At 39.3% G+C, this 14,203-nt stretch overlaps 1 protein-coding gene across 4 annotated transcripts in view; it reads right to left on the bottom strand.

Annotated features, from left to right (window-relative positions):
• armc8 (armadillo repeat containing 8) overlaps positions 1 to 14,203 on the bottom strand; it is a 50,680-nt gene that overhangs the window by 32,801 nt on the left and 3,676 nt on the right. For 2 of the 4 annotated variants that reach the window (XM_007900081.2, XM_042336153.1), the window contains exons 2-11: positions 12,832 to 12,940; positions 8,408 to 8,484; positions 7,137 to 7,208; positions 6,395 to 6,537; positions 5,081 to 5,178; positions 3,290 to 3,382; positions 1,759 to 1,839; positions 1,447 to 1,522; positions 1,205 to 1,295; positions 814 to 874 (exon numbers count right to left, since the gene is read on the bottom strand). In XM_007900081.2, the coding sequence (XP_007898272.1) occupies positions 814 to 874; positions 1,205 to 1,295; positions 1,447 to 1,522; positions 1,759 to 1,839; positions 3,290 to 3,382; positions 5,081 to 5,178; positions 6,395 to 6,537; positions 7,137 to 7,208; positions 8,408 to 8,484; positions 12,832 to 12,861 (822 nt within the window). In that variant the 5' untranslated portion in view covers positions 12,862 to 12,940. Of the gene's footprint in view, positions 1 to 813; positions 875 to 1,204; positions 1,296 to 1,446; positions 1,523 to 1,758; positions 1,840 to 3,289; positions 3,383 to 5,080; positions 5,179 to 6,394; positions 6,538 to 7,136; positions 7,209 to 8,407; positions 8,485 to 11,541; positions 11,560 to 12,831; positions 12,941 to 14,203 lie in introns of those variants that run through there. The other 2 variants (XM_007900082.2, XM_007900083.2) reach the window with 2 other exon arrangements.

Consider the following 14,203-nt stretch of genomic DNA (forward strand, 5'->3'; position numbering starts at 1 on the left):
GAGTCAGAAAGTTGTGGGTTTAAGCCCTGTGAACTCACAGGCTCGGCAGGCTAATCAATTCTGAACTGGGGAGCACCGAGTATTCAGAGGTGCAATCATTCCGATGAGAAGTTAAACCAAGGTCCTTTCTGCCTGTAAAGGTGGGACATTAAAATCCCGGGACACTATTCGAAAACAGCAGGGATCTTCTTTTGGCTAACATTCCTACAATTCTATATCCAGAGAATGAAATCTCTCCCGAGATCCTGGCCACTAATTCTCCAGAAACATTGGTCAAACATGGCTGTTTGTCTGACACAACTGAGTGCAAATTGGCTGCCACCATTTGTCTACAAATACACTCATTACACCTGAGTGAATGCATTCAGATGTTTCAACAACATAGTGAGATGCTATATCAAATGCGAAGACTAATATTCATAACATTCTATCCTTACAACTTTTTTTTAAATGAAAAACTGTAGATTTTCATCTGATTTGAGAATTAAACATTTTCAACATTAGAAATGGTGATCTTTTGGTACTTTGTTTATCATGGCATGTGTTAACATCTGCACGCTCTCAGCAAATTGGGACACTGAAGTGTTAATATTCCTGGTTTACTGAAGAGCACAAGTGCCCCCTACTGACCAACATCAGATTGATATTGAAAACAAACACATTTTAGCTTGAACACATTCCTTCCTGTTGATTTAAGGACTGAGCTTCCTGAAATAATCTTCTGAACAGGAGTACAGTCATTATACACTTCGCACGACTATTATCCTCACCTATTGAAATGAAGCAAATATATTACTGAAATGTCATACTAACCTTTAAAACTATACTATTATCATCTGTGCGAATTGCTCCAGCCCTGCACATGTAAGTCAAACTGGAAAATAAGATTGAAATGAAAGTTATATAAAAAAAGACCCATTTTCTGAGTATCGTAAATTCCATTCACGAACTCAGGCAATTATGAGTCAGATAACAAAATGTTATAGATTCAGTTAACAACATAAAAGAACTAACAAAAAATCTAACGCAATTAGTGCAATATTCTGCACATAGTTGCAATCCAGAGTTGTGGAAGTTATCTTCAATTCAATTTAAATGATAAAATGTCTCTTATAACAAGAATGGAAGTTGCAAGGATCGTTTGATTATTAATAAAAGATTTACAGGAGGTAACTATCATTGTTGAGAAAGTCTGAATAGATACCATTTTGCAGATGTCAGCTGCATTTCAATAGGTTTATCCCTCTGCATCATCTTCACAAATACTTGGGGTAACAATTCTCCATCTACCAACACTAAAATGAGAAGAGCACATTCCATATTAAATATACTGCTATGACCCGATCCATTTCAATTGTCACAAAGTAAACATTTCAATCAGGCGTTAATCCTAGTGGAAAAAATACTGATCCAAAAAAAGACGAAACACAAGTTTTTGTCACTCACCGTTTACAAGAGTCAATGAAACCTGAGGATTTTCATAGGCCAATACTGAAAAGCATTTTAGTGCCTGCATCTGAACCTGTGCAAAAATCAAGAATCAAATTCTGTTAAAATGTGCATACCAAAATGAGCTTAAAATTATCTTAAACTTCTACATTCTTCCAAATATTTTATGTACCACCACTAATCAAGAACAAGTGGAAAATAAGACTAGATATTTCTTCCGAACCTTAGACGGAAATGGTTTCCAGGTCAGTGTTTTTTCAGTACTTTTTTTAAAAAAGAAAATATAAGTTAAACACAATTTTCACCTACTTTGTATGAAGGTGACGTCAGTAGATGTGCAATATTCTGTACTGCACCATTGGTGAACAAGACGGCCTGGTGTTCTGGAGTCTGTAAACAAAACCAAGGATTATTTTAATATTTCTATTCCAGGAGAGGGGAGAACATTTCAGAAGAAATACAGCGACCGATTTTCTCCTGACTGGATGATACACATGTAAAGGATAAAACAAGTAAATAATAACTTTGATTTCATCCTTTGCATTTTTAATCCCATTACTCGTAGAAACTAAATAAAACTGTTCTAAGATGACACTTAAACTTCTTAATAAGTCTTCCACAATCAGTACAGGACAGCCTCACAAAATATAGTCCCAATTAAGCAGTTTGGTTAGGTTATTTTAACACTACAGTAGATGGTACACCCAGCTTCCTGTGTTGACCAACTGGCTTATCGGGCAGAAAAATGGATAACTTCTGGCATGTCAGGTTGTTGCTGTACTGAGTGCATGCACAGGAAGTGCTATGAACGTTACATCCTATAAAATGCATATCCATACAAGAAGTGCTACTGTGCCATTTTGTGAACGAAGTGATGTCAGCAGCACCTCCAAGACGCAGCAACAACCTGGTGACCCGGAAGTTGTTTTTTCTCTCTTCATTTTCCAGAGATATTGGACCCAAAGATCCGTGTTATAATGGCTTTACTCTATGTATGGTTTGCATGAAGATGTTTCCTTAGAGTCTTTAGACATCCTTTTTTTCTTGATAATTTTTTTATGAACTGAATTTTGGAAACATAGATAAAACTAAAGTAAAAGGATCTGGACCTATATATTTCTACAGGTCTTTTGAACTAAAGATCCTACAGAATAAACACAGTGTACCCTGCATTTATTCTGTAGGTTGATCATGATATTACGTTTTCAGTTAAGCACTCAACATTAAGGTGACCGGACTAAAAATAGTTCAACTGCATTCGATACATTTCAACTTAAAGGACTGGATCCTTTAACTGCCTGCCCGAAGTTGATTCTACTTTGTTTAGTTAAAACAATATTCGCGATAAATATAAGAACAGGAATCAATCACACATGCGATTGACATGAATATAGATCACTGGCCTTTTATGAAATTCATGTTGAGTAATTTCAGCGCTGCAGAATGCAACACTTTTGTACTTCTGGCTCACTGCACCAGCATTAAGCTTTCTCATTGATCTGACTGTGTTCAAAGGGCTTAAACATAAAAGGACAATGTGCAAATCTGAAAATTCACTATACCATTCAGTCTCCGCATCCACCTTTCTACGTGATTGTATTAAATCATGTACAATCATGTAGTGCATCAAATACACTGCATTAACTCATTAAAGTGATAGGTACTTTCCTAAGATCATCAAATATTCACACAAACTTTAAAATATGGATCAGTTTCTTCATAAATAATGTAACATAATGCAATGTAAAATTATCTAAAATGTGGCATCTCTTTAGTGACACTTAAAAGATCAACATACACCCTCAGAATATTAGGATGGTTTGTGGTTAAAGCCTCTTACCTTGCAGCAGTGTGAGAAGATCTGGCAGATATACTCCTGTGTGTATCGAGATCGACTGAGCAAAGACATCAGATGAGGAACCACAGTAGCATCCTGTAATATAATCAAAACAGTTAAACGTATTCTGTTAGTAAATGATTAATTGAATATCCTCCAACTTCCAACACAGCATACATATATCACCTTCCCCCTTCCCTATGTTTCAAGCCTTTAGCTTAGAGGCATTGCTGCATATCACCAAAAATGTTGGTTATAGCCACATGTTCGAAGATAATGCAACAAAACAACAACAACAAAATTACATTTGTGTAGCGCCTTTCACATCAGGAGGTCGTCCCAAGGTCCTGGACAGACAGAGTTATGGGGTTCGGGGTCGGGGAGAGTGAAGGGCAGGGAGATCGAAAGCACAGTCGAAGAGGAGGGTCTTGAGATGGGTCTTGAAGGTGGCGAGGGAGGGGACGAGACAGAGGGACTGCGGGATGGAGTTCCAGAGGGAGGAGGCAGAGCGGCAGAAGGCCCGTCCGCCCACAGTGAAGCAGGCCGGAGTCCACTGAGCGGAGGGAGTGAACAGGATGGTAGGGGGTTAGGAGGTCGCAGAGCTAGACGGGAGCAAGACCGTGGAGTGCTTTGAAGGAGAGGACCAGGATCTTGAACTGTATCCTCTGTGTGATGTGAAGTCAGTGCAGTTGGGCAAGGATGGGGGTGATAGGGTGTCACGGAGCCTAATGCAGGAAAAGACATGGGCTGCAGAGTTCTGGATGATCTGCAGCCTGTGGAGGGAGGAGTTGGGGAGGCCGACAAGCAGTGAGTTTGCAGTCAAGCCTCGATGTAATGAAAGCGTGTATGAGGGTTTTGGCGGCCAGAGGTGTGAGACAGTGGCAGAGCCAGGCGACGTTGCGGAAATGGGGGAAGGCAGAGCGGGTCATGCCACACCAAAGACTTGGTTATTTTGCCTCCCTCTGTCAAGAAATGTTGGCCTCCTTCACACTACTCCACATTGCTGATTTCTGCATCTAGGTACTGTGGTTATACTGATATATAGCTGCCAAGCTTAACACAACTATATAACACTGCTCAATCTTACAGCGAGCTTAAAAACTCGATAGCACAACCCTGACGTTTCTTCACACATTAACTTAGTTCCTGTTTTCAAGAAGCAACTGTTTTGCCACTTCTCTTCAATCAAACAACTTACATTTACCTGCATACCTGACCATTCATATAAAATAAATGTCTCGAAAGCATCATTTTCTTTGCAAGTTAGCTTAAGGAGCATTGTGAGACCCTATGGTATGCAAAACATCCAGGAGTGTATTCTGTATTCCTAAATGCATCATGGAACTTGTCATGAGCTCTACACAGTAGAATACAGGTTTTTACTCGCATTAGGTCTCAGTTCCTGACTTCAGCATATTATTCCAAACAGAAAGAGAGGAACTCTTTTGAGTAGAGAAAAGGAGAAGCCAAACAACCCATATCACTTTTCTGAACCTATTAATATTATTAGCATTAACATCTAGTATTCATGCTTACAGAACAGACTGCTCTGGCTGCTCTCACCCACTAGATCTCAATAAGAATGTATATTAGACTTCTTCCAGGCTCCAAAAATGACTCTTCCCTTAGTCTCAGCATGATGTTCTAAGATAGCGAAGCCAAATGAATATTGAGAAACATCCAAGCTATTTAAGCAATATTTTCATTAGTTTTCCTGCCAACCCAAATCCTCAGCATTGTTCCTACACAATAATAATTCATGTATAACATTAATGCGTGATGCTTAACACTTACTGTATAAAGTACCTCCACTGGAGTCACGGGGCTTGTAAATATTGTGCGAAGACAGCGAAGACAAGCCTCTATAAACTTCAGATCTGGAAGAAGAAGGCCTATAGATATTTAAAAAAAAAGATTTTATTTCCAGACTATGATTTGGCTCTGACTAGCAAGAATTAATCACCAATTTCAAGTTTCAAAGAAATCCATAATATCTCCTCTGGCATGGCTCCCACAAGCGATTAATAGAGTCTTGGTTACTTCTGAAATTTGTTCTTCAGGTCGCTGACCTTCCTTCCCCACTTCCGCTACATCACCCACCTTTGCCCCTATGTTAATTCAAACCCTGCTGAAACCCTCATTCAAGCTTTTTTCGCCTCACACCTCCGTTGATTTTTCCAATGCACGCTTCACCAGTCTCCTCAACTCCAATATAAACAAAGTCCAAATGATAAAAAAACTGCTGCCCTGGCACCTGTATCAAGCTTCACACCCTCATCACACAGTACATCAAATCACTTTACAGTTTATCCTGTGAAGTGCTTTCAGACGTCTCGACAACATGATAAGATGCTACATCAAATGCATGGATTATTATTATCACCCCAGTTCTCATCAGTTCAGATTGATCTCTATAGTTCTGTTGCAGATCAGATTGACTTAAAGATCCTCACTCTCACTTTCAAATCAATTCACACCCTGGCATCACCCTACCTGCTCACAACCCACTCCTTCGCTCAGCTGGCTTGGTCTTCTACATATCCCTCATCCCCCGCTCTCAACCACTGGCGGCTGTGCTTTCAGCCACTATACCCCAAATCTCTGGAACTCCCTGCCTTAATCCCTCTGTTTATTTCCAATGTCTATTTTGTCTCTTTGTACACTGCAATATTCCTCTTCTCCTGAAACAAGAGGCTAGTACAACAACAACAACTTGCATTTACGTAGTGGCCTTCACGCGGGATAGCGTTCCTGAGCGTTTAGTACTGGCGTTCCAAGGCATCAACAACAACTATACAGAATCTCAAATAAATTATCATTCATTAACTGTGAGACTGGACAGGGAGTGTCAGAAAGGGCAACTGGACAATGATGAGGAGCCCAAATTGTGGCCTGCTAGGATTCTGAGCCCAATTGTAAGCATCCCAACCACCACTCAAAGCCGAGGTGTACTGCTTCACCACACACCAGGGAGCAAACCTTTCATTTTTAAGGCTCAGTATTACACCATACAACACAAACGCCCACTGAGCCCATCATGGGAGCTCAAGAGTCTTAAAAAAATTATATAAATCTTATACCATTAGTGCTTCTTTGAACGACCGTTACCTTGCAGTAATGCTGGAATTATGTGGCAGTCCAGCAAAGACTTCACGTTATTTTCTGTTCCCATTGCAAGGCTTCCCAACACAACTGCACATTCGGTTTTAAGTTCAACACTGGAAGCCTCTTGTTGTAGAAGGTACAGCAATCTGCAAAATAGGATTACCATTACTTAACAGGTTTAAAATTATACAAAATCTGAACAACAATGCTCCAAAAATACTTTTCTACCTCCTGTAAAAAGAAATAACTTGCATTTATATATGGCCTTAGTAGGTCAACATGTTGAGTAATTATTGGCACAGGTAAAACCAAGTCTGGTGACTGTTTTGCAGGGACTTTGACAGCAATTTGCACAAGTAAAATCACACAACTCCAAACTATGAGTTGGGTAAATAATTAACCAAAGGATTAAACCTTTGGCCAAAGGATTAAACCACTCCACATTGTCAGACAGTATACCTGTTAGTTTACATAAAAGGAACCAAAAAGCAGTTCATTATGGATATTAAGACACTGACGACGCATGTGTTCAAATCCCAATCTGTGCTAGGTTACTCATGTGTTAGGTCTTAAATGTCCCTGGGTTGGTACACCAATCAGACAGGTTCTCAGTCCTGGTCTGTCACAAGACCCCTGCTGGAAGATAGCACGTGCAACAAAAAGGCGGTTTTAAACTTGGCAGAGGTGACCTTTTGGCAGAGTGATGGCTAAGTTAGTGCAGGACAGGATTAAACTGTTGCAATACCTTGGTACTGCCCCCAGCACAATCAGATTGGCTTTCTGCTTGTTGTTCCCAATGACAGCGTTTTTCATGTCACTGTAATAAAATAAGAAAAAAGAAGGTCAATTAAAAACGAGCCATCTCGTTCTTGAATATTTCATCCCAAATTAATGGCGCCATTTTAAGAACCAGTGTCACAGGGCAATCTGTCCCATGTGAAACAAACACTCCAAGATAAGGCTTTGTAAAAGTCTTATTCTTGATTTTCCCTTTAAACCAAATCACCCTTCTTTTGTGGTGTGTGTGGGGGGGGGGGGGGGGGGGGGCGGAGGATTTATACCCTGTTTGGGAGGCAAGTAAGATAAATTATCCCTCTCTCTTGAAATAAAATCTATCAATAAATTTTCTGGACCTTTAAGCTTTCTTTGAAATATCACTCTGATATTTGGCTGTTTATGGAAGACTGAAGAAGAAAATTTAACTGGAAAAGGCTTAAATTGAACACAATGGCGCATTTGTTGAAAAGAAGTTCACACCCCATTCATATCGTCAGATGCCCAGGCTCTCGGTCACTTAGCTTTCTCTCACCTCCACTACCATCTCTCTTCGCAGTCACCAAAATAACTCCTTCCCACAATAGGTTCAGACCATCCACAAGTCTGTAGCCAATGTCCCCTACCAGGCTCCGCGAGCTTATCACCCGCGTCCTCACTGAGCTCCACTGGCTCACATGCCCCAACTGATCAAATTCAAGATCTCTGTCCTCACTTTCAAATCCTTCTACAGCCTTGCCAACTCATCTCTGCAAACTCTGCAATCATACAGCCCTAGCCTCTCCCTCTGCTCAGCAAATACCAGCCTGCTTCATATCCCCCCACCGGATCCAACCTTCCAAAGAGCTATCAGCCATTCTGCCCCACTCTTTCGAACTGCATCCCAGAGCCCCTTCACCTGCCTCTTAGCCGTAAGACCTATATTTTAGATTACACTTTCAGTCTTCTTTCCCCCAATCCCTTCAGCTCCTTCGCCAACTCAGGTGCATAGTCAGTAATGTGAAACTCTTTGAGTCATCCTGCCAATGTAATAGGCGCAATCCAAATGTTAATTGTTGTTCTTGCAGCTTAGACAAATGCTCCAGTCCAAGAATGTAAAAATAGGAAATGTTTTGATCTTTCATTAATGTAACTTCAGACGGTTTAGCTGGCATCAGTTTATGTGTAGATGATTTGTGAATTCAGTTAATAAAGTAACCAGAAGTGGAGAATGCAGCATCCTCATCCTAAAACAGTACTTACATGACACCTTGTAGAACTTTCTGGGGGTCAGGATCAAATAGCCTGTCGACATAGTGACGACTGCTGGCTGTAACTTCCTAAAAATAAAAAAATAAAAATTGTTGGAAATATGAGCAGCAAAACCATTAATACAAGAGGCCGGTTTAAAGGACCTCTCATTTCTCCCCCTTCCCACCCACACTAATCACACACACTAATCTTTTTGCCTTTCATTAAGAACAAATGCCAGTGTCACTTGAAAAACTCATCGACAAGAATACCTACGAAAATGACACCATCATTTATGTATCCAAGATTCTATTTTCAAATAAACCCCCATGTTTTCCCATTCTACTTTGTACTTATTCTGCAATGTACAAGAATTTTAACTATCATGGACATCCAAATTGATTTAGATAGTGGCCAAAGATGTCAGCCATTAAAATCAAAGCAGGTTCTACTTTTCCTCTAGTAAAACCCTCAGCCACACATTGCTCCATAATATCTTTTGAAATATAATGCACAGGACTACATAGTACATTACAAACGGCATATTATGGAGTGATTGCGTTTCCAAACCAAATATTTAATTCCCATCAATGATATTTTTGCTCTAGTGTACAATATAACAATAAGTATAGACAAGGGGACTCTAAAGATGTATGCAGACTTTTAACTCCATAAAGGATGAATGTTGGGATCCATTTGAATACAGTTTATCCAATATTACATGAGCAAGATTACATATGTATTCACTGTGTCAAGTCAGATACGTCAGCTCATTGGATAAATGCTGACTGTGGGGTCCTTCTGTTCACACAGCAGGCAAAAAAGTTTATTTTTAAACTTTTTATATGAGAAGTTATACCAGCATTACAGGAACAGCATTAAAGATTAGCAATGTTCCAATTGTACATCATCCAATTGATCTACCTGTCTAAGAGTGCGATAGTGCAGACGTATTTTTCAGTGCATGGGCTAGAATGATTCATGGAAACCGATATGTCATCATGCCATTTAAATTAGCTTTGCCGTCACATAGTTCCCGCTCCTATTATTTTAGCTGGTATTCCTATACTTTCACATTTTCAATATTTGGTACAACCAAAAGCAATTTACTTCCGATGCTTTCTTCTTACACAAGCTGCTGTTCAAATATTTCCCAGCAAATGTCATTTTTTCCTGTAAAGATCCATTGTGTTATTTATAATACAAGCAAAAATCAGCCATTACTTATTCAATTCCTGTTCTTCGACTATCATTTGCAGATTTGAGCCCAGAAATTCACCAGGTTTTTGCAGACAACCCCTACGACTTAATTTAGTTATTCCATTCATCAGTATTCTCTATTTTACCTTCAACTGACTTATTTTCTGCTTCTGACTCCCAGAATCTGGTTTGATCCCTGCTACAATCCAGTCTCTTAACCTTGTCACAATACTATCCTTGACCACTTCACTGCATTTTTAAACCCAATATCCAACAACAATAAATTACATTTCTATAGCACCTTTATGTCAGGAGGACATCCCAAGTGATCACCACAAAGCATATTATCATCACTGCTATTACAAACTATGTTAACACCTCTCACATTTTTTCAATAAACCAACTGAAGACATAGATGGCTATTCTAAATTGACACTCAATATTTTAAGTGTTTGAAGCATTTCAGATCCACTATGTAATGTAAATACTTTTTGCCTTTACACGGACAACTGTGGGAATAATAAAAATGGAAACCTGACTCAATCAGATGTGTAAATGACAACCCAAAAAAAGAAATAATCTAGTTTATTATCAGCACGCAAACACCAAGATTATATTACAGATCCAGAATAAATCTACTAGTAGAAGCGGAAATAAAAAACAAAAAGAATGAAGAAAACTTGTTCTAGTTAGGTGGTAGGACTCTTGCCTCAGAAGAAAGTTATCCAGGTTTTCTTCGCTATTATAGTCAAGTAATCCAATTTGGGTAATAGCTTTCCTGCTAATGGATCATTCATTGGACATCCCAAACATGCAGCAATATAGTGGCATCACTGGTTAAGACTTTCCATTATTAATAATTTAAGAAAACATTTGGTCAAAGATAGCATGAGCAGGGAAGATGTTAAGGAAATGTATTAAATTGGCTATAAATGGATGCTCAAATTCCCTGGGTTTTTAATGCTGAAAATTCAACATGCTCACTCTTGTATTCAGTGCTTCTCAATGCTATAGTGATTCAATGAATGCCATACTGCTCAACCCAAAGTTCAGTTGATATTCTGTGTTTTCATTGAAAACAAGTTTCTTTTGCAAAGGAAACCCAGATTAAAAAACTGCCTCACCGAAGCCCGACACCAGAAGTCTGCAGCCGGGACACTTTCAGTCTGAGCAAGTACCAATTATGGAGGCAAGTGTCCTTTAGTGGCTACCTCAGATATCAGTCAAGAACTCAGCCAATTGGGATAACCCTGAGTGAAGCCAATGGCTGGGACACCCAGGAAGGCAGAGCACTGTAGACAAAAACAGATGTCGCTGGGAACACTCAGCAGGCCAGGCAGCATCTATGGAGAAAGGAAAATTAGTCAATGTTTCGGGTCCATGACCCTTCATTAGAACTGGGGCAGAACTGGAACATGCCCCAGTTCTGGTGAAGAGTCGAGGACCCAAAACGTTGACTCACTTTCCTTTTTTCATAGATGCTGCCTGGCCTGCTGAGTGTTCCCAGCAACTTCTGCTTTTGTTTCACAGATTTCCAGCATCTGCAGTATTTTGAGTTTAGAGCACTGTAGGGCCTGGCAGCAGCGACTATATCTCCAGAAGGCTGGAGAGAAACCTCAACAGAAGACTGATGGACTAAAGAAAAAGGATTTCCTTTAGTGCCAGGTCAGGAGGTGGTGAGATGATCTTCAAGGGAGCCACAGTTGGAGAAGTATGTGATCCTGACTTATCCACATACATTCTGTGCACAATAAAACAGCCAGTCACCAAACAGCAGAACACAACCCACACGTTTTCATCAAAACACAACATAATTCTTGAATCTTGAAAACAAACGTAATGTATGTTTATCAATATATGGAATCCCCAAACTCTTGTTCAGTGGACTAAAATAATGCTACATCCAGAAAAATGTGGATACACAGCATACAGAGTTCATTACTTACTATAACTTTTTCATCACTGGCTGGGCCTGGAGTATACAAGAGCACATCCACATAAATGTTGCTTTCCCTCCGCTCCTAACAATAACATTGTATCAAGGCACAGCAGTATATTGGATACATGTGCATGAAAATAAGCCAAGTATCTCCTTCTGTTGTACAACAAGATAGTTTTCTGTAACATAATTGTTTACAATGTTCTTTCTGACAACCCTCAATGGCCTTGGATGGCTGATAAATTAGTTCTGGATTTTTATAGCAAATTAGCAAATCTATTTCAAACCAGTTTCAAAGAGTCCGGTTTTCTGGGCATGATGTCTTCTAACCATGGAAACATGTCTTACCCTGAAACCCTCTCTAGTAGCTTTAGCTGAATTAAACACAATACAGTTTGTTCTAATTCAATGTGGTTCTGCTTATTCAACTTCTTGATGACTCATATTAACAATAACTTCCCTGGCAAATGCTATGCTACTTAAATTCTCTGTCTATTTTCCACATTACAGAACCTCAAATTCTACATGATTTAACATAAGAACCCAATACACAGATCATATATGTAATAAGTAAAACAAGAGCTTACCATGTTTTCTGCAAGCTACCAAAACCTATTAGCACAAAAGGCATAATTGTAATGCTTCCTATCCCTATTACTAACTGGTAATAATTCCTTTGGACCCTGGTCCAGCTCACAGTGTCCCTCTGTTAAGAAATGCTTTACTAGAATACTTCCTGTCCCTGTATCTAAGCAATAAAGATTCCTCCCAAGAGATCACAATAGAGGTTTGGATGAAGTAGGCCCTTTAGTCCACACAATCTCATCCTTCCAGAATAACCACCCGCTCCCCTCCCACTACAGCATCAAGCTGCTTTTTAAATGATCAACCCGACTCTGGCTCTGTATTCCTCTAGTATAAAAAAAATCATGTTACTAACCAATGTTCCCAAGCAACTGAACTGCTCCTTCTCGATATCTAGTATTTATCCATCACAAATGCTCCCATCTGTCACTCCACCAATATTACAATCCATCTTTCCATTGTATTAAACAGGTGAATTGAGCCATTAAAACGTTTAACATGTGCGTAACTCAAGGAAATAATGTCCCCTCTTAAGTTGTATTATTCAGTGGCAATAATAGTGCATTTAAGTATCAGCAAGTTATTACATTGACACAAGCTTAAAACATCCACTGAAAAGAAGGGCTCTACTGTCTGAAGTGCTGCATAAATTAACTCAGGCACACTCCCACCATATGGTTACTGGTCTATTTCACCAACTCCTTTTCCTTACCTCCACTTTTATACTCAAGAGTTCTGTCATTTTGCTGTTCTGTAGATCACGAGATTGCAGGCTTAAGCGACATTGATCACCACAAGGCCAAAATGAGCTTTTCTAGTAACTGGTAACACAAAATACATGATCCATAGTTTCAAAAAGGTTACTGAACAGCACAGTTGGCAGTGTTTTTACCATTGTGTATCTAACTGTACGCAGTGGAGAACAGAAAACAGTCAAATTGAAAACACAGAAAACATTGGGGGAAAACATGGGAATCCTAGTCACGCTAAATTCCGTCTCTCCTCTGGTGCCCTCATAAAACCATCAATGCGTTATAAAGCCAATACGTTTTCACACTGATACAGCAGTCTTCAGAACAAATAGGTTCTCGATTTAAATAAATTGCACACCTCAATTAAGCAGCCACATGCTAATGCAAACACAGGATCAAGATTACAAAAGAAACAATAGGGCTATATATTGTGATCAACCCCCGGCCCCACAGTAATGAAGTAGCTTAGAAACACCTTGAAATTTTAAATGTATAAACAGTTTCATCCTTAACCCAATAGTCAAATTGTAATATAAAAAAAGAAATTAGTAGATCTTCATAGAAGTCAGTTGTTTAAATGCATCAACATACCTGTAAGTGATCAAGTACTCCAATGTTACTCCAAGGAGCAAAATCTGCACTTCACAAACATCTATAACCATCCCACCTTAGAATCCTATCCAGCATTCAGATGTCTTAAATTCATGCACCCAACTGAATGGTGTTTGCCACAATTGAAATAGCTAAGCAAGCAGATCAGAGTCAGGTCTATAGTCTCTAATTTTGTGCATGACTTCATTCAAACAGCAGATCATTAGAAGGGCAATGGCAGCAGATTTTATCTATTACTCCTTTGGTGCTATAACTGCAAAACTACACCAAATTTCTCTCTATAGTTGAAAATGTGAAAACAATCATTTACTACCACCAATTGAAAGATGGGATAGACTGGATGCAGGGAGAAAGGATAAATGGTGCTTAAAGGGACCCTGACACAAAGTAATCTGACCTCAAATCCAAGTTCACATCAGGACCATTGAGTCAGCACAATATACAGAGACATCCAGACTAGGCCTCAATAAAGGCAACTTATAAACTGTAATCAGTCTTGCAATTTAAGTAAATGTTCATGTCTTTCTGCATGTTGAGGCCTCAATATTGGTGTATTTACTTGATTCTAAGAATTCTTCATTAAAATGAACCTCCAAACTCAGGATATCTTAGAATCGATGCAGAGAAGTGGACCTGAAGTTCACTCTGTAATGTTAGGAAGCAAAAGGTTTCTATATGTGCATATGTTCTATATAGGTCTGTATGCACTTTTAGGCGACT

Source organism: Callorhinchus milii, unplaced genomic scaffold (assembly GCF_018977255.1).
Source record: "Callorhinchus milii isolate IMCB2004 unplaced genomic scaffold, IMCB_Cmil_1.0 Scaffold6, whole genome shotgun sequence".
Taxonomy (NCBI): domain Eukaryota; kingdom Metazoa; phylum Chordata; class Chondrichthyes; order Chimaeriformes; family Callorhinchidae; genus Callorhinchus; species Callorhinchus milii.